Here is a 19032-nt window from a genome sequence, read left to right on the forward strand (position 1 = left end):
TCACTCAGCTCTCCCCAAACCCCCCTTGCAGGGCCTGTTTCCAGCGATAACGGCTCAGCCCTGTGGGACAAACAAGACAGCTGGGTTTCCAGATCCATCTGGGTCCACGCACAGGAAAGTGCAGCAAAGACCTTGGCCACAGAACATTTCTTGTTACCATCGTGTGTAATCTAAAGCTTTCAAAGAAACAAAACAAAACAATAAAGTGATTTTGCAGTCACCCTAAGTAGAACTAGCCAGATTGTATTAAAATACTGCAAGGCCTTATCAAAGGGTGAGGAATTTAGGTAGAAAACACACACACATTCTCTCATGCTACCATACCCAGATCTGTACAGTTGGCTAGTCAGAGGTCAGGAGGGTCCTTGAAGCAGCTTTTGCCCTCACTGCTTTGATGATCCCCCATAACAGTTCCCCTGGGAGTGGGAACTCATGCTTTTATACATTCATGTTTCCAGGTGGCATTCAGGCTTTGGACAGCATGATGCTGGAGCAGGTTGCTGGCCCAAGCTCTATCAGCAGCCTTACCCTGTTGCTCTGCTGTTTTCTGGCTTAGTTGCTCTTTTTTTTTTCTTTCTTTCTTTTCTTTTTGAGGGATGGGAAAAATTACTTGAAGCAAAGCAAAGCTGTGCTTTTCTACAGACCAGTATCTGGCCACTCTTTCAGATCGACCCTGTTCTCAGCCTAGACCCATCCTTTTTTAGGTCCTTGCTGCTGTCCCACCCTTAAATGCCACATCCTAACAAGGGACACCTGGTCCCCAGCTCTGCTTCATACAGCATCTTCTTACAAGTGAACCTGACAGCCACCAGCTCTAGAGGGATGTGACTCAGCAGAGGGGGTGATCCAGCCCTCCCTTCCTTAGCACCTTCCTCAAGTCCTGCCCAGAGGGGAGTGAAGGGGTAGCTAAGCAGCCCCCCTGCCCCATGGCTGTAGGAAATGGTCCCTGCACAGAGCCCTTTGGCCCAGGAAGGCCAGGGCAGCATTAAAAGGTTGAGCAAGCCCTACAGCATCCCCCTAGCCCTTGCTGTCCCGGTCCTTCTGCTGCCCCTTGCCCTGGGGACAGGGACCCTCATGGGTGGCTTGTAGCATCCCCGTGCCACAAGAGGGCACATGGAGCCTGCAGATGGTGCTTCCCAAAATAGCAACCAGGCAAATAGAACTAATGCCCAGTGAGGTTTTGCCAGAGGAAGCGAGTAGAGGAGCGTGCTCTGACTTGAGCATACATTAATGCTGTGCACAGGCCTGGGCAATTGGCCAGTTGCCAAAAGGCTCCTGGGGGAGCCAGAGGCCTGAAGCAGCACTGGCAGTGCCACAACATCCAGATCCCCTCCTTTCTGTAAGCTGTTTGCATCTCCAGGCAGCTCTTCAGGCTTAGCTTTCCCTCCCTGGGCACGATGCTGGCAGGTGCCACTGCACCTGCGCCCAACCCTTAGCAGAGACCCCCAGCCTCTCTTTCCCCTACACCCACCGCCAGCTGACAGAGACCAAGACCCAACAGCAGTGTGCATAGCGATCGTGGTTAGATTTTATTGTCTTTGTTTTTCTTTCTTTCTTTTTTTTTTTTTCCTTTTTTTTTTTCTTAACCCATATTACTGTTATAATACAAAATATACAGACTGGAGATGCCAAGCAGGTTGTGGGTCACCATGCCCTGGGGTGGGGAGGAGGGGGATCACACACCATGCGACCTGCAGCGTGAGGGAGGGGGTGACACCCTGCTCCGCGCGGCGGGGGAGAGGCTGGGACGCCCACGAGGACGGGCAGGGGGCCGGGAGAGGTGAGGAGCGGGACACCCACCCTCCCACCATCAGCAAACCTGGGAACATGACTCCATGGTGGAAAACATATTGAATGGACCTTAAAAAAAAAAAAAAAAAAACCTACCCAAACCATACACCCCATCTGCAAGGGCTGCCCCAGGAGGGGTCCCGCTGTGGGGCATAGTTTTGGCTCAGGACCCCCTGCAGGGGGTTGTAACAGCTCTGACACCAGGGGCTCAGCCTGGGTCTGGGGGGCTGGTCAGCACGGACCCTCAGTCCCTGCTGCCGCTGGCCCCCTGCTACCATAGCACAATGCCAGCCCCCATGGCTGCTATGGGGCAGCAGAGCCGAGGCCAGGAGTAGCTCCGATTACATCCCTGCTGCCTGTGGGACAGCTCGCAGTTGGTGTGGGCTCCTGGGCCTGCGTGACACTGAGATCCCCAGGACTGAGCATTGGCCCCGTGGGCAAGGATGGGCTGCAAAGGGGCAGGAGAGACCAGCCTCGACGCAGCCTGCCGTGCCGCAAATGATGCCTAGCTGTGTGGCCCAAGGAGCACAGAGGCCCCTGGAGATCCATGCACCTCCCTCCTCTGCTTGTCCCCATGCCCTGCCTGCTGTGGCCTTGGGACAGGGAAAGTACCTCAAACTGGGTCTCTGAGATCCCTGGGTGCCAGCACCTCCCACATAGCAGGGGGCAAAGACTGATGTTGCAGCTCCCTTCCCAGTTCTGCATCCTCCGCTGTGATGGCAGGGACACTGGTGCCACTAGAAGGCACCTCAGGGGCTCCCTTTACCCTAGGGCAGGATGGGCCCCCTCAGCCCAGGAGCAAGGCTGCTCCCCACAGCTCAGGGCATGGTTGGAGCAAGGTGGGAGCAGAGGTGCAGATGCCCCTTGCAAGACTATCATTCCTAGATGGTGTTGCTGGAGGGTTTGGGCTGGGGAGGGTGATGGGGTGCGGGAGCTGTGGCTACGCGGGACACTATGCAGGGGACACTACTGCAGCCCCAGGCTTTCCCCATGGGGAACAGGGAGGTCGGTCCATCCAGGCCCAACGCTTGCCCTGTGCCAGCTGTGCCCATGCTCCGATGTCCAGGAGTGCCTGCTGGGGATCCCCCATGGAAAGCAGAGCCGGTCCAGGGGAAAGGGAGCATCCCGTCACTGACCGCATCCCGGGAACGGAGGCCCCTGCCCTCCGGGGTGCCTGTGCAGCCGGCGGTGGGGAGGCTCAAAGGAAGTCAAGAGAGAAGCAGATTCTGGGCCCGGCAGCAGGAGAGCTCGGCTGGAGGCAGGTCCGGGAACTAAATCACGTTGTCAAAGAGCTGCATGGACCGCATGATGTTCTCGTCCTGCGGGGAGGAGACGGGACTGGGCATGGGGCTGCTGTCTCCGTGCTCCCCCCACACTGGCTTGCACCTCATTGCTGTGCTCTAGCAGCCCCAACCCACAGCCAGGGATGCCCCCCCAGAGGACAGGAGCCCTGGGGCACAGACAGCTTTGGAGTCCTAGCAGGATGCACAGACCTCCTCATGCTCGCAGGGAGGGTGTCCCAGCCCCAGAGCAGAGCTGCTGGCGGCTTTACCTTCTGACAGGACTCCAGGAACTCCTCGATCGTCACCACCCCATCTTTGTTTCGGTCCATTTTCTGCAGATGAACACAGCACAGAGGAAGTAGCAGGCATGGCCCTTCGCTCTTGCTCCATGCCAGGTCCTGGTACACACCGGCTCCAAGCTGGAGCCTGCTCCCCACCAGGGCATGCCCGTGGCAGCTCACCTGGAAGAAGTTCTCCACGTGCTCCCGGGGCGCTTCCTCCCGCATGGCCGGGTAGGTATATTTGCCCATCATGTCATAGATGGACTTCATGATGTCCAGCATTTCCTGAGGGACAGGGGAGCAGAGCTGCAGTTCAACCCAGGCTTTTGCCCTTGCCTCACTTCTGTGATGAGGGCTGATGCCATATGTGGACCAGTTTGTTAGTGGGAGATAAGCAATATTGATTCCTCCCTCTCCTGCATGGCTCAGTCAGTGTGCCCAGGCCCTACCCTCACCCCCACAGATCCGCGCTGACTCAAGGGGGCAGCCTGGCCGCCCAGTCCCACCTCTTTGGTGATGCAGCCGTCTTTATTTAGGTCATACAAATTGAAGGCCCAGTTCAGGCGGTCGTCGATGGTGCCCCGCAGGATGATGGACAGCCCAGACACAAAGTCCTGCAAGGACGGGCAAGGCACACAGATGGCAGCTAGAGCCACAGAGGGCACATCCCCACTCATCTCCAGAGGGTAAATTCATCCCCAGAGCAGACGTGCCATGTGGCTACCAATCTCTTTCCCCCCAACCAGAAGCAGCAGAAATGCTCTTTTTATTGTCTGTTTTTCACTGTAAGAGGGAGCAGAGATCCCCAGACCTCCTGGCCCTGGATCTTGGGTTTAAGATACTCCTCCTCGAGCTGCGCAGCTCCCCGTCAGTCTGCACTCACCAGCGACAGCTCTTACGCCTGTACCCAGCTCCCAACGTGTGAACGTCCCTGCCACGTCACCGCTCCGCTCTGCGGCTCACCTCAAAGCTGACGGAGCCGTCATGGTCCGTGTCGAAGGCGTTGAAGAGGAAGGTGGCGTAAGTGCTGGAGTCTGCAGAGAGGCCACAGTGCTGGGGCGGCCCTGCCGGAGCCACCCGCCCCCACCAGCACCCAGGGCCGGGAGCAGCACTCACCTCCCTGCGGGAAGAACTGCGAGTAGATCTGCTTGAAGTTCTCCTCATTAACGATGCCGCTTGGGCACTCCTGCCAGGGCGAGGAGCAGCGTCACCCCGTCCGCATGGGCCTGCTGTGCGTAGGGGCTGAGCGCTCCCCCAGGGCTCCTGTCCCCTAAAGCCTTGCGGATCTCCTTGCATCCCAGCCCCCAGGGAGGCCCCTTCCCGTGCAACAAACCTCGGGCAGACCCGAGACCTCCTGCAGAGCCAGAAGCTTACGCAGGGACCTGGTGTCTTTGGAGCTGGGCTCTCTCCAACCTAGGTCACCCACACAGGGGCCAATGATAATTTGGTGCAGAAGTCCCTAGAGCCCCTCAGATGTTCAGTTCCCTGCACCTTCTGGAAAAAAATAAAAGCCAATGTAGGGTTAAGGCTAGCTGCTACTGTAGAGCTTCTAAGATATATCATATATGATATTTTCATGAGCAGGATCCTGAAGCCTTTGGCAAACCTAGGGTATCAGGAGCTGCAGAGAACCCTCGGAGGGCACCGAAGCAGGGGACTAGCAAAGCTGGTCCAGGGGTACTCACGTTCTTGAAGCCTCGGTACAGGACCTGCAGCTCCTTGCGGGTGAACTTGGTTTGCTCCTGAAGCTGCTCCAGCCCCTCGGGGCGGTGGCACACAGTGGAGAGCTCAAACTCATCTTCAACGCTGTCTGCAAGAGAGCAGGGGCGAGAGGGCAGCTGAGGCCAGTGCCATCCTGCCCTGCCACCCACCCCTGTGCCAGGAGCCGGAGAGGCCCTTTGCATGACACCCCCAGGCCTCTCACCCCTGCCCCAGGGTGATGTGCGTTTGGGTGTCCAAGTGGAGTTGGGCACCTTGGGCACAGGCAGTGGTTCCTTTCCCACCCTCCAGAATGGCTGTGGGACCCCCAGCCCCGCTGCTCGGCACAGATATCAGTGCACATCACCTAGGGCCCCAGGCACGGGCACTCAGGCCTGGACACCTCCATACTCACCTCTCTGCATGGTGCAGCGGACCAGCTCATATAGCAAGGCCCGATCCCCTCCTGGGGCTTGGGCTCACGGAGGAGCCAAGAGCACCTGGCACAGCGGCCAGGCCATGAGCAACTGGGGCTCTATGCAGCTCTGCCCTCACTCCCACCTCAGCCCCTTCCCTCCATTTCCAAACAAAGGCTGAACTTCCAGCAGATCCCACTCCGGCCCTTAAATCAGCACCAGAAGGGTCCTGTGGCACAGCCAGAGCCAGCCCTGCTCTGGAGCTGGCCTCGCATCCCACAGGTGTCCCTCCAGCAAGCTGGAAATAGCCTGGGAGTGGGCAAGGATGGAGGTGGGTGCAAAGCCCATCAGATTGACTCCTTCGGACCCTGACTCCCCCATCTCTGCGGCAAGGGGGTGGCAGAGCTGTCCCCTTCCTGCAGGCAGGGCCACGGCAGGGGCAGCCAGCAGCACCGCCGGGGACACACACACACACAAAGGCAAGAAGAAGCACTTGCTTTCGCTGAGCGAGGGGATGGATTTGGGCCGGCAGCAGGGCAGCAGTTTGAGGAATCGCTGCTTCAGCGCTTTTTTAGTTTGGACCGGCGGGTTGCCTGGAAGAAAGAAGGAGTCACCAAGCAGAAGAAGAGTTAAGAGCAGCGGCCCCGGGGCATCCGGCACAGGGCGAGTGGGGCTGGAGGCAGCACATGCAGCAGGGAACAGAGCAGGAAGGCAAAGCCTAGGGTCTGCTTGGCCTTTCTGCTTCATCCCAGGACAAACCCGGCACTGGAGACACTCCGCAGCCCAGAGGCCAGGGAAGTAGCAGGACTGGGCTCTATCTGCAAGTCCCAAGGCCAAATGCCTGCTCCTTAGGAAGCCTCCCCTCCACACAGGGAGGCTGGGGCGGGATGGAGTCTGGGGTGAGACATGGTGAGAAACAGCTTCTATCCAAGCTGTGAGTCTGGACCTCCCTGGTCAGGACTGGAGGGGAACCCTATAGCTTGGCACCGGGTTTGATCCTGCTGGCTCGCGATGACTGCACACGAACCACGCGCCAAACCCAGCCATGCACCCCAGCCCACGACATGCACCCCCAGCCCAGCGCAGCACGGAGATGCAAGGCCAGGGCCCTGGTTTGAAACAGCCGGGAGAGGATGGAGTGCAGGGCTTCAGCTATGGGGCAGGGTGGAGGGGCTCCAAAATCAGCCTGCCCCAGGAACACTCCTTTTGAGCAGCTTCTGCATGGGCAGCAGGTCCTCTTGCTGCCCAGCCTGCTGTGGCCCCTCTGCCCCCAATCGTGGCTTTGCCCAGACCCATCTCCTACCAGCTGGTGCTGCCCCATGGCTGCAGACCTGCTCCCTCCCTCACGCAGGGCCCCACAGACTGCCTCAAGCCAGCAGCCTCGGCACAGGACTAACAACACAGGCAGGGATGGGAGGAGGAAGAGGACAGGATGAAGGCCCTGGGCTCCAGCCCCCAAAGGGAGGCAGAGGACAGTGTGAGGCATCGATGGGACGAAAGGTGCAAAGTTCCCTGGGTGCCACGTTTGCTCTAGGGGACCTGGGCATCTGCAAACAGCCTTTCCCCAGGCCACCTGCCCCTCCTACAGCTCATTTTTGGGGCTGTTTCTTTATGGGGCTAGCAGGAGATGGGACTTCTTCACCACTTTTCTCAGCCTTGTGAGCCTTAGGAGATGGAGAACCATTCCAAGAGTTCATGGGCCAACCCAGCACCATCAAAATCCCTCAGGGAGGGAAAACTCATCCCCAGGATAGTGGTATCCACAGCAGGGATGCTACAAATGCCAGTGATGTACAAGTGCACATCCTGGCCTTTGTGACAGGACAACACAGGCAGGGGCGAATACCTGGATCTTGGCGCTAACAGGACAACATGACTGTCCATACTGGGGTTTGTAGATATGAGAGAAAAGGGTCTTTTTAAAAAGGGGAAAAGAAAGAAAGAAAGAAACTTAGAAAGGGGCATCTCAGTTATAGGGCGGGGGGGGGGCGTAATTTTATCCCAGCTACTTTTCTCTGGCTTTAATTTGCAGAGGGAAATGGAAATTGCACCTTTCAGCGTTCCAGGGACGGTCTGGGCCCAGGTCTCCTCCCAGCAGAGCAGAGCTGCAGGAACAGACCTCAGAGGCAGGAGCAGGCCTCTAGGCCAGCAGGAAGAGACAGGACAGGCAGAGCAACACAACGCGAGTGGGATGAGCCAAGGGAGGGAGCAGGGTGGGAAGGAAAACACACAGAGAGAGATGCAACAGAGTAAACTGTGGTTGGACTCACAGGGGCAGCAGGTATAGGCACGTGCAGTAGGTCAGGTCGGGTGCAAGATACACTTTAGTTTGTTATAGAGAAGGAAAAAGAAAAAAAAATGGGCATTTTCTTAAGGAGGAAACCAAATGGGGCCCGACTCCAGAAGACCCAGGGCAGGGAGCAAGTTCAGCACATGCAGCTTAACAATAGGAGAGGGGGGGACCAGGGCTGGGGTTTTGCTGTCCTGGCTTTGGTGTGCCCATCTCTTGGGGCTGACACACTGTCCCCTTTCTGTCCCAGGCACAGAGAGCACGAGCAAGCGTCCAGGGCCCAGATGGGCACCACCTTGCTGGGAAACACAGCTCTGCGCAAACACAGGGAGCATCGCCTTGGCACCACCTGCCCCACAGGGGCTCGTGGAACGTCTACAACATGAGAAGAGCTCCCAGGTCCTGCCACTACTGGTCCCCAGCAGAAACAACTCCTTTTCTAAATGTTGCTTTGCTCCCTCCCACACACAGAAGTGATTAAGCCACTGGCATGGAGCAGACGAGCTGGAAGCACTGAGTGTTTTATCTGCCGGGAGATCTGCTGGGTTAAGTGGCTTGTCACTTCCCATGCATCACTCCACAGCCCAGCAACTTCAGACACACACGCACGCACAGGCCAAACCTCCATCCTCGGGTGACACCAAAAGAAAACGAGATCTCCCATCCCCACCTCCACACACTGCTGAAACCAATCCTTGCAGTCACCAGAACCAGCTCCGCAAAGGCCAGCAAGGCATAGGGACCCACAGGGGATCCCCACTCCACCACAGCCACCAAGCAGTGCTGGAACTCTGCTCCCCACCACAGCACCAGTCTAGATGCCTCTTGCACCGGGTCGCATGAGGATCAGCAGGACCTGCAGCACTCCAGGGGCTTCTCTGCAGAAGGAGGAGGACAGCGGGGTCCCACAGCCACCCTGGGGGTCAGGAGGGGTCCTGCTGCTTGCAGATCTGCAAACGACTCTCATCAGTCAGTAGCGTCAGAGCAGCAAGTCCCCAGGGCCAGAGTGTGCGGCATCTGTTGAGGCCAGGAGGCAGCAGACGATCATTCATCAGGGGAATGAAATCAGAGCTGGCATCTCCCAGGGCAGGGACAGAGTCCATGTCCCAAGAGAACATGGACACAGCCTCAGCCTGAGGCACGCAGAGCTGGGAGCAGCCACGAGACCAGCAGAGCCCCAGGGCTGGGCTGATCTCCTGGGCCAGGGCATCCCCAGAGCCCTTGTGCTGGGTGGCCCCAAAAGGAGCTTGAGGGCACAGAAATGGCTGCAGAGACCTGAGCCAAAGGGAACAACTACAGATAAGTTATTCCTCTGGACACATGATGTGTGAAATGCTGCAGGGAGGGAACAGGTCTGCAACATCCTCCAGCCCAAGCAGGTCAAAGGCACCTTCTGGGCAGGCTCACTGCTCTCCTTACCATGCTCGGCCACTGATTTCTCCTTTGATCACTGCTTTCTGCACATTCTCCCATCACCTCCAGGCTCCAAGCACCACCCAGGCTGCTTGGGCTGTGACTTACAGCTCCTTCATCCTGCAGCATTTCTGAAGCCAGCCCAGAGGCAAGGGGATGGGGGCAGAGAGAGGCTTACAGCCCCCTCAGATCACACTTGTTACCAGCTGAGCAAGGTCTGCCCTTACCTAAGATCAGCCCATTCACGGTGCAGACAAGCAAGGCAGCTGAGGGACATCCTTTCAGCCTCATCTACTAGTTTACTCCATGGACATCCTTCAACCTTCATCCACTCCCTCTTCAACTCCAGCCTTCTCTGCTGCTGAACCCAGCACAACCCCATGCTGGAAAACCCCCACTCATTTCCAAACCAATCTTCCCCCAGACTTGACCTAGGGGCTTTGCCCTGGCCCTTCTTGCTTTGCAGAGACCCAGAGCATTGTGGCAACCCAGGCTTGCTGGGCAGCAAGCCCTGTACACAGCCGGGACAGAGCCAAACTGCAAAGAGGGTTGTCCCATGGGCTCTTTCACTCTCCAGGAGATTCGATGCTCAATGTCTAGCCTGCCATTTGCCCAGCTCCTCACAGAGTCGTCATTTCCAGGGCAGGCTGCAGCAGAGCGTGGCCACCAGCTCCTTCTCCAGCCACATCCCCTTGTTCCCACTCTGGGCACGCCAGCGGTGGAGACACAGAGCCAGGCCGGAGGGAATTGGGAGGGAAGCAGTGTGAAAAGTGATTAACACAAGGCCGGAGGCAGAAGAGGTTCAACAAGCTAATTATACCTGGCTGGGCTGAGCGGGACGTGACACAGAGCAGCAGCAGAGTGAAGCCCCGCACTGCTCAGGGACACACGCTGGGGACAGCCACCCCAGCCTGCCCCAACTCACAGCAGGGAAGGGGCAGGGAACCAGCATCAGGGTGGAACTCCCTTCCCCCCCCAGCATCACCACATCTTTTTTAAACACATAGCTTGTCTTTTTTGGGCAGCATTTCAGTGCCCTACCTGCAGCCAGCTTGCATTGACCTCTCAGGGCTGTCGAGCCTGCCAGGATGGATGCCCTGACCCCTGGCTCCATGCCCCAAAGAGCAGGTCCTTCCCGCAGCCAAGACACTGCGCTGCTGCCAAAGGCTTTCCTTGAAAGCAGGAGGAAAGCAGGACTTGGCTCGGAGCTCTGCTCTTGCCAGCACGATGGGGATGCTTGAGGCTTTGCAGACCCTCAGGCCTCTGCGTTGTCCTTTGCACCAGGAAGCAGCCGCTTCATGTCCCTCCTGCTCATCCTTTGGGGTGGCACATGCTTCCCATGTCTCCTCAAGGAGACCACATGCCCCCAGACTTTGGGAAGGGCTTGGTAGTCTCCCTGTCTTGTCCTTCTGCCTCCGAACCCCAGCACCCGGGAAAAGCAGGGGCACCCCAGGCCAGGGGTGCTGCTCAACAACCCCACACCACAGATGGGCCCAGGCAGCAGGAGCCTTGCCAGCCCTGGGCAGGCACAAATCATCCCACCGATTACGATCTGCAGCTTCATCCAATATTCATCTGAGATCCGGGTGTGCAGGCGGTTCTCCCAGCCTTTCATCTCCTCCCAGCCGCCGGCCCATCCCTCCCTCCTCCCAGCCAGGACCAATTGCTCCTTGCTGAATTATTGATGCTGCACTTCAGGAGCCAAAATCAATAGCGTTTTCCTTCACCTCCTCCTCCCCCGTCCCTCCTAAATGCTTGGCCCAAGCAGGATCTCAGCTTGGGGCGGGAGCAGGCAGCACACGAGACCCTCAGCAGCTCAAGGGCAGCTTTACCAGGGAAGATTTGAGGCTGGGACAGGCAGAGGTAATGTTGGTGTCCCAGGGCAGAAGTGCAGGTGACACCAGCCGGTAGCTGTTAACCAGCTGCTAAACAACACCAGCTCAGCATTGCTCACCCAGGCTCCTGGAGCACCATGCACCAGGGAGACAGAGACAACCTGCCTCCAGGCAGGCTCCAAACATGCTGCCAAGGCTGGGATTTTGGGAACGAGGTACAGACAAGCCAGGTCTCCTGTGCAAGGCCTTGCCCAAAGCAAGGCCAGCTGACACTGGGGCCACGTTGTTCTCAGCTTCATCCAACTGAGTTTTGGAGCCCTCCAAGGCTGGAGGGTGGCAAGTGAAAATCTCCTTGCAAGATGTTCCCCCAGGCCAGGGACATTTTGCAGGTCTCCTTATCTCTTCTGGAGAAGTTTCTTCCCCCATCAGAGAGCCATTGCTCCTCCCAGCACAAATATCAGCCTGGACCAAGACACAACCACACACAGGGGAGCCATGGGGACAGTGTAGAGAGCAGGACATTCTTGCCTTGCTCTGTGGGTAAGGCCCACCACACATCCCAGCACACCCAGAGTATCCAGAAGGGCCAGGAACCCCTCGGGAGAGCAGCAGAGCCACTGCACAACCTGCCCCCACCACCCAAAACCATCAGCACGTGGCACAAAGCTGGAGGTGGCAGGGGGACCGCTGGGGCCATGCAAGAGCGGTGACCCATACCACTACCTTGCATGTCCTTGCAGCACCCAGAGCACGTGGCAGCTGCCTCTGAGCTGGGACCGGGCAGCAAGTGAAAGAGGAAACAGGAACAGGGCAGAGAGGAGCTCACAAGACCCGGCCATGAGGCAGAACCAAGCAGGACATGGCAGGAGAACACACCCCAGTCACCACAGAAGGTGCAACATCCCCAAAGTGCCATGGGGGGGCAGTCCCCCACACAAGGGGAAGGTATCAATGGCTCCAGAGCAGATGGCAGAGCCCCGCTTAGGCCATTAGCGGACCCAAGCCATTAGTGTAGGGTTTCAGGCTCTTTGCAGTCCCTGGATTGCCACAAAGGGCCCAGGGACAGCCAGCAAATAACATAGGGGACACAGCAGCCACTCAGTCTTTCCCCCCAGGACCAAGGAAGGCTCAGCCACAACCCCAAGGAAGGGGGATGCTCCCTCCTCATGCCCCAGCTGGGCCTCACACCACACAGATGTTGCCCCAGGGAGAGCAAAGTCTCCTACCTGCCACCTTCTCCTTTCCACGCTGGCCTGGAGCTGAGCTCAGCACCCAAGAGCACAATCCTACCCCAGCCCTCTACCTTCCATCAGCCTTAGCTGCAGCTTCTCCCCCTCAAATGCATTTCCTTCTCCTGCATGCACCTGGGTGGCGATGGGAGCAATTAATGCCAAACGGGATCACCTGGGACTATGATGGGGGCAAACCCCTCTGGGTCTGACCCTGCACCCCCCAGCCAGCAAGGCCTGGAGAAGCAAAGCTCCTTCCCTGCCTTGAGAATGGGGCTCTGCACCCTGGAGTGGGGTGACAATTGGGGATCCATGGGGGACAATCCTGCTGGATGTGCCCCTGCTTCAACACTGCCTTGGGAGGCAGCGTGGGGGGCAAAGCTTTTGTGCACAACGCGACCATAGGGTGCAGCACCAGAACCCCCCACCCCGGCGCACACGTGTTCACCCTGGGCCACAGCACCCGTCACACGCCCGCGCTCGGCAGCCTCCAGCAGCCACCCCAGCACTGCAGGTGGGGTCCGTGTCCCCGGGTGTCCCTGCTCCTGCTCGGATGCAGCACCCTGGCGGTCAATGCCAGGGTGCCTGGCCCGGCCAGCCCACGGGGATGAGGCCGAAGGCCACGTGACGGGTGTCCCCAGTGGGAGCCAGCCCCCCCGCGCCTGTTACCTTCCAAGGACACGGGCTCGAAGAGGCCGAACTGCTCCAGCACCTTGACGAAGAGGACCAAGACCACCAGCACCGCGATCATTTCGAGGCCTTCCAAGTTCATGGTGGGGGTGTCTCATGGCCCCGCATCCACCTGGCTGCCTCCCCGCCACCCCTGGACCCCGTCACCCCAACGCTGCAGCCGCCAGACCGCACATCCCCAGGGAGCCCTGCCGGTGTCCCCCGGCGGGGGATCGGCTGTCACCCCTTCACTTGGCTGCAGGCTGGCGCACGAGCAAGGGGTCAGCGCGAGGCTGTCGCAGGCAGCTCGTGGGGCCGCCAGCCCGGCCGGAGCGGGGCCTGTGTGCAAGCCGGAGCAGAGGGAGGCCGAGCGGAGGGGACCGGGAGAGGGGGGGCAAGGAGCCATGCCCTCCCATCCCAATGACACCACCTCCATCGATTTGCTTAATGCAGTTGCTAAGGAAACGGGCCACAGATATTAAAAGGCACTCAGTTCCCCGGGGCGGGGACAGGACACTGGGCCCTGGCTAAACATCCCAGATGGGGATGACTCAGTCGTGTCCTGCGCGTCCCATGCGCTCGTCTCCCCATGGGGATCAGATCTGTGCCCCAGACCTGCGCTGCTGCTGTGGCTCATGGGGCCCCTGCCCCAGTCCTGCCCTTGGGGGCCGATGGGCCCCGGACGCGGCAGCTCTCAGCTTCATCCCCCGGCACCGTGTCCCTCAACCAGCTCCATGGGCAGCACCGCCACAGGCAGGAGAGGACGGAGAGCAGGGGCTGCCCCCGGCCCGTGCCCAGGGAGCCTGGAGTGACCCAAGGACCGAGCCAAGGTCACGCAGCCTCCAACACAGACGGAGAATCCCGGCGTCCGAGTCCCGCCAGCTCGCCTCCCAACCCAGCCAGAAGGGCTATATTTAGCTCCTGGGCTTTTTTTTTTTTTTTTTTTTTTTTTTTCCACAGCATCCCAGCCTGGTGGCTCCATTGCAGGCCCCTGGGCACCCCATGGCCAGCGCTCAGCCCACCCTGGGGTGCACAGTCCCCTGAGGACAGGGACGCTGTGGCTCCATGGTGGACAAGGCAGGGCCAGCCCCCGCATGGCAAGGAGCAGGGCTGCCCAGTGCCAGCGCTGCAGTCGCGTGTCCCATGCACACTCCCACAAAGGATGGGGTGACTATGACCAGGCTACAGGGCAGAGCCGCCATCTAGGCCTAGGCAGGGTCCTCCTGCTCCACATAGTGCCCTGCACATAGACTGGGGACAAAGATCCCTTCTCCACCCTGTTGCCTTCACGCCAAGGGCAAACACCTCATCAGCGGGAAAATGTCAAGCTGGGATAACCCAAAAGCACCTGCAGAGGGAAGGAGACAGCGGAGACACATGTGACCTCCCGGCTGCCAGGGCTGCCCCACGGCCACCCCCGGGACCCAGTGTTCCCACGGCCCAGGCTGCTGCAACGCGGAGCACCCACACGGTGCCACGGCTGGAGATGCCTCTGGGCCCCCGTTCCCTGGCCGGGGGGGCAGGTTTCTCCCCCAGCTCAGGGCAGAGAGGGGACACGCTGGTGGCTCGGTCCCAGGTCACGGCATGGCAGGGCCATCTAGCAGCTCCGTGCCATGGAGACTGGCATCTCCTCCAGCCCAGGGTCAGCAGGAAGGGCCCTGACGCCAGCAGAAGGTGACAATAATACATCAAAAGTGGCTTCGGGAGAGAGATGAAAGTCCTGCCTGAAGGAACATCCCTCAGGCTGGAAGTTATTGCATCCCACATTTCCTCTTCTTGGAAAGAGGGAAGTTTTCAGGCCCTGACGTTGCTGCGGGTGGATTTTTCCTATATCTGCCAGGCCGGCTCTGGCCTTCGCCCTCAGGCCACATGACACAGCGCTCCCTGAGGACGTTTCCCATGGGAGCAAACTGTATTTTTTAAAGCCACTTCCCTTGCCGAGTCCCATGGATGAACAGCCTGGCCAGTGCCACCCCAAGACCCCAACCACTCCCAACACTGATGGCCGGGCCAGGCACCATGAGACTGTTTCTGCCACCCGGTTTGGGCCAGGAGCAGCCCAAATGCTCCTGCAGCAGCCCATCCGCCCCGAGCGGGGACACGTCCCAGCAAAGAGGGTTCAGCCAGCTCCTCCACAAGGCCTCAGCCCAGCACACACCAGTTCCCGAGCCCTGTCCCCAGGACCCCACGTTGCTCCTCCCGAGCACATCCCTCTGGGATGCATGCTGTAAGGATGCACGTCCCGCTGTGGGGCTGTGAGACCCGACGGCAGCCCAGGGCTCCCCAAAGTGCAGGCTGAGGAGCGGAGATAGAGGTCGTGCGCAGAGGGACGAACAGCCCCAAAACGCAGGCTGGGACCCCCCGGCTCAGCACCAGGCACCCCCACCTTGCTGCATGGACAGAGCAGGCAGGAGAGAGCAGGAGCCTGGATCCATCCCCATCCCAGTGCTGCGTCCCCCATGCTCCGGTCCCTCTGGAGAAGCTCCAGCCACTGACATGGCTTGGCCACTGGCCACTCAGACACACACCGGAGCAGGATCAGGGCCACAAGAACCTGCTAAAGTAACTCGGGAGTAGGAGATGCACCCGAGAGAGCAGCAGAGGAGGGTCCCAGGCACCCAGGTGGTCTCACCACCTGCTCGGGCGAGGGCAGGACGGCATCACCCTGAGTGTCCCCCTCTGTCCCCATCCCCGTCCCCAAACCTGTACCTTCGATGCCGCTGATGATTTTGAAGCAGCGGGTGGTGAACCAATAGGAGATGAGGAGGAGGATGGCGATGAGGGAGGCATAGAGCAGGCTGTCGTTGTGCAGGGATGTCCTCTCCATGGCTCCATCCCGTGTGCCCGCCCGCGCCCCCCGCCCAGCCCGCCGCGCTATCTGGGGCAGCCCTGCCCCGGCCGTCCCCCGGCGCCGCCGGAGCCGGCCACGGCGGGCAGGGAGGCGGGGGGCCGCGCGCGCGGGCACGCAGGAAATTGGGAGCGCCATGTGAGAGCCAGGCTCCCAAACCAATTACCTTAATTGTGCTCCGGCAGCACATGGCAAACGGTTAAAAATAGCCCGCCCGGCCCGGAGGGGGGACTCTGGTACCATCAGCCACAATGAGGGAGCGGGAGCTGTGGGAGGGGAGGCAGAGCACAGACGGCGCTCGCTACATATGTGGCTGCTCCGACACAGCAGGGCCAAAGAAAGGGAAGGGGCGTTCGGCTGCCCTGGGCATGAGGAAAGCTGCTCGGAGCAGGGGGGATGTCCCGTAGGCCAGCTTGTCCCCAGGGAGCAGGCTCAGCACCTTGCTGCCAGCCTGAGGGAGGGGACACTGGAGGCTGCGCTGCCCAGGACGATGCATCCCGGGATCAGCAAACACCAGGCTCTTCCCTTGGGATGTGTGTGCCTGTCCTTGCTCCAGCCACCAGCTCCTCGGCTGCTCTCATCCGCATGGCGCACACACCAGGTGTCTTGTCCTGCCGCTCTTTGCATAGACCTTGTCCCATCCTTGGCCCCGCAGTGACACCCAAGGGACCGGGCGCCAAGGGTGCCGAGGTGCCACCAGCCCACGGCTCGGTGCCGGGGAGGGGACCGGCCCTGCCAAGCCGCCCCGGGTGCCTCCTGCCCTGGGCACAGCGGTGACAGGACACGCGGCCCTGGCCGGCACCACGTCCCACTTCGGGCTGTGACGAGAAGCACCGCGGAGAGTCCCCCGCCCCCAGGCAGCTCCCCGCAGTTCTGCAGCGCTGCCAGCCAGCACGGCCCTGCCACCAGCTAAAATTAACCGCCCCGCCAACCACCCGCTGCGTATAAATAGCAGTGCCCTGGAGCGGGCTCCTGCCCGGGAAGCGGCTCTGCGCACGCAGCGCGCTCAGCCGGGGCACGCGGCGGCCAAGACCCAGAGCCATCTGGATGTCACTTGGCGGCTCCCAGCACTGTCCCCACTTCATGAAGGGAGTGGATGGGCATGGAATGGCGATTCCCTCATCCCCCATGGTCCCTTCTCTTTGGGAGAGGACCATGCACCCAAGCACCATGCAGTGAACCACGGCCAGGCTGTGCCCGGCCCGGCAGACGCAGGACGGGTGCTCCTTGCCTGGCACTGCTGGCAGGGCAGGGTGCCAGGATGCAGCGGGGTTTCACTGCTCCCCAACATGTGCCGGAGGACCCGCTGGGTCACTGCGGAGGTCACGGTCCACGGGCACAACTGGGCAGCAGCTGCCAGGCCCCTCGGATGCCACCGACCCCAGCCTGATGGATAGGAGCCTCTCTTTTTTCTTTTTGGTTCTCGGGGCCATCATCCATTAGGGAGAGTTAAATTTAGGTTACAGCTGATCCCTTATTACCTCGCTGCTAATCAGAGCGCGAGCAGATTATTAATAAGCACATTAAAATATTGGCGAAACGCTATTTTGGGAACGTGAAGTCACTTTTTTAATCTGGTTAATTGATTGAGTCATTTCTCTTTTTTTTTCCCCCTTTGGCAACCTGTCCTTGGCCGGCTCCCCTGGGTACCCAGCACCCCGGGTCCCGGGACCCACAGGAAAGAACCAGGGGACCACCCTGGCCTGCAGCAGGGAGGGCCTCGTCCCCACCTAAAGGGGACATCGCGGGAGGACGGGGACTGCACTCGGGTGACCTGCGTGCCCGGCAGAGCGGCAGATGGGGAGGAGAGGATGCTGAGGTGGGGAGAAGGCTCTGCAAAGCCCAGGTCCAATTTCCAAGATTTAGACCTGCCAGGCTCGGGATTTCATCCCCCTCCAGCATTACTCATAGCTCAGGAGGGCACTAGGAGCATGGGGAGGAGTGGTAGCTGCTCTGCCTTCGGTGCTGGACGTGGTCCTGTGCTGCACGGCACAGCACGGCACAGCACGGCGCTGCCAAGCTCTCTACCTGACCACCTCACCAGTTGTGGGGATGGCAGCACGCCGGGCACTGAGCCTCTGCCATGGCTGGATCCTCTCTCCAGTCAGCCCTGGAAAGTGGAGGGAAATGCCTGCAAGGATGCAGGGATGTGCCAGGGAGCTGGAGGCAGGAGCATCCCACGTTCTTTGGCTTCCAGCCTTGCCCAGCTCAGTGGCTTTATGGAGGTGAATGCCTTGCCGGCCTGGCTGCCCACACCGAACCAGCCCCACATGGCACCTGCAGCAAGGCACAGCCCAGCATGCCTTGGAGGGCAGAAACCCCCTCTCCGGGCTGCCCTGGCACGGTGTCCCGATGCCTGCAACAGCCCATGGGCTGCACCAAGGGGGTCCCAGGGTGCTCCCGTCTGCCCGTGCCGGGACAGGGAGATGCCCTCGGACAAGGAGGGGATAGAGCTGAGGAGGTTTTTCCTGGCAGGTTGGGCCCAAGGGAAGGCGGTGCAAATCACAGCCCCATTGCAAGGAGTGACGTGGGCACGCTGGCCCAGTGCAGCCTTCCCCGCGCTCCCAGCACAGCACATCCTGCCCTGGCACTGCAAGACCCCGAGACACAATGCAGGGCTGGGCCACCCATGGACAGTGACCAGTCCTGGGCACAGAGGCAATGGGACGGGGACACAGGGTGCCCAGGGGGGCTCCCTGCTCTGGTCTCATCCCGGCTGCAGCAGCCCGAGGTGCCAAGGGGCTCACAGAGCCGTGTTGCTCCTGCCCCAGTGATGGCAAGAAATCAAGGGACACAACTGTGTCCTCAGGACGGGGTGGTATCTCCAAGAGGCAGGACAGGAGCCAGGCAGTTGGGTCCCTCATGGGCACAGCCCTGCCCACGGAGGCAGGAATGCCTGGAGAGGCAGGGAAGGGTCCAACCAGTGGTGATTTATTTGCACAGCAGGTTTCTCGCGCCTCTTTGCTCTGCTCCGCACCAGCCCCCTCCCCAGCTGAAGCGGTCCTGCCAGCCCAGGTCCACAGGGACCTTCCAGAGCTCCTCTTGTCCCCATGAGCATCTCCAGCTTTGCGCCGCCAGGAGCGAGCGCAGCCGCGCGGGGCTGAGACTCTCAGCTCCACTCAGTGCCGGAGCAGCCGCCCCCTCCCCAATAACGGCGCGGAGAAGGTCCTCTGCCCCACACAGCCTGCACCCCCGGGGCGGCACCTACCTTGGGAGAGGGTCCCGGTGACAAACTGGTAGAAGAAGCGGATCACCCGGCCCAGCTGCCTCTTGCAGCGC

At 60.1% G+C, this 19032-nt stretch overlaps 1 protein-coding gene across 3 annotated transcripts in view; it reads right to left on the reverse strand.

The window, feature by feature from the left end:
* Positions 1–3037: 3037 nt before the first annotated feature.
* Positions 3038–19032, reverse strand: part of KCNIP2 (potassium voltage-gated channel interacting protein 2) — a 29551-nt gene continuing 13556 nt past the window's right edge. The window contains exons 2-9 of one of the 3 annotated variants that reach the window (XM_088528687.1): positions 5967–6062; positions 5041–5165; positions 4472–4541; positions 4319–4389; positions 3862–3969; positions 3536–3640; positions 3344–3406; positions 3038–3110 (exon numbers count right to left, since the gene is read on the reverse strand). In XM_088528687.1, coding sequence (XP_088384813.1) covers positions 3063–3110; positions 3344–3406; positions 3536–3640; positions 3862–3969; positions 4319–4389; positions 4472–4541; positions 5041–5165; positions 5967–6062 — 686 coding nt within the window. In that variant the 3' untranslated portion in view covers positions 3038–3062. Of the gene's footprint in view, positions 3111–3343; positions 3407–3535; positions 3641–3861; positions 3970–4318; positions 4390–4471; positions 4542–5040; positions 5166–5962; positions 6063–19032 lie in introns of all 3 variants that reach the window. The other 2 variants (XM_088528685.1, XM_088528688.1) reach the window with 2 other exon arrangements.

The sequence above is a fragment of the Tinamus guttatus genome, unplaced genomic scaffold (assembly GCF_059628265.1).
Source record: "Tinamus guttatus ecotype Peru unplaced genomic scaffold, ASM5962826v1 Tinamus_guttatus_pri_ptg000314l, whole genome shotgun sequence".
Lineage (NCBI taxonomy): Eukaryota > Metazoa > Chordata > Aves > Tinamiformes > Tinamidae > Tinamus > Tinamus guttatus.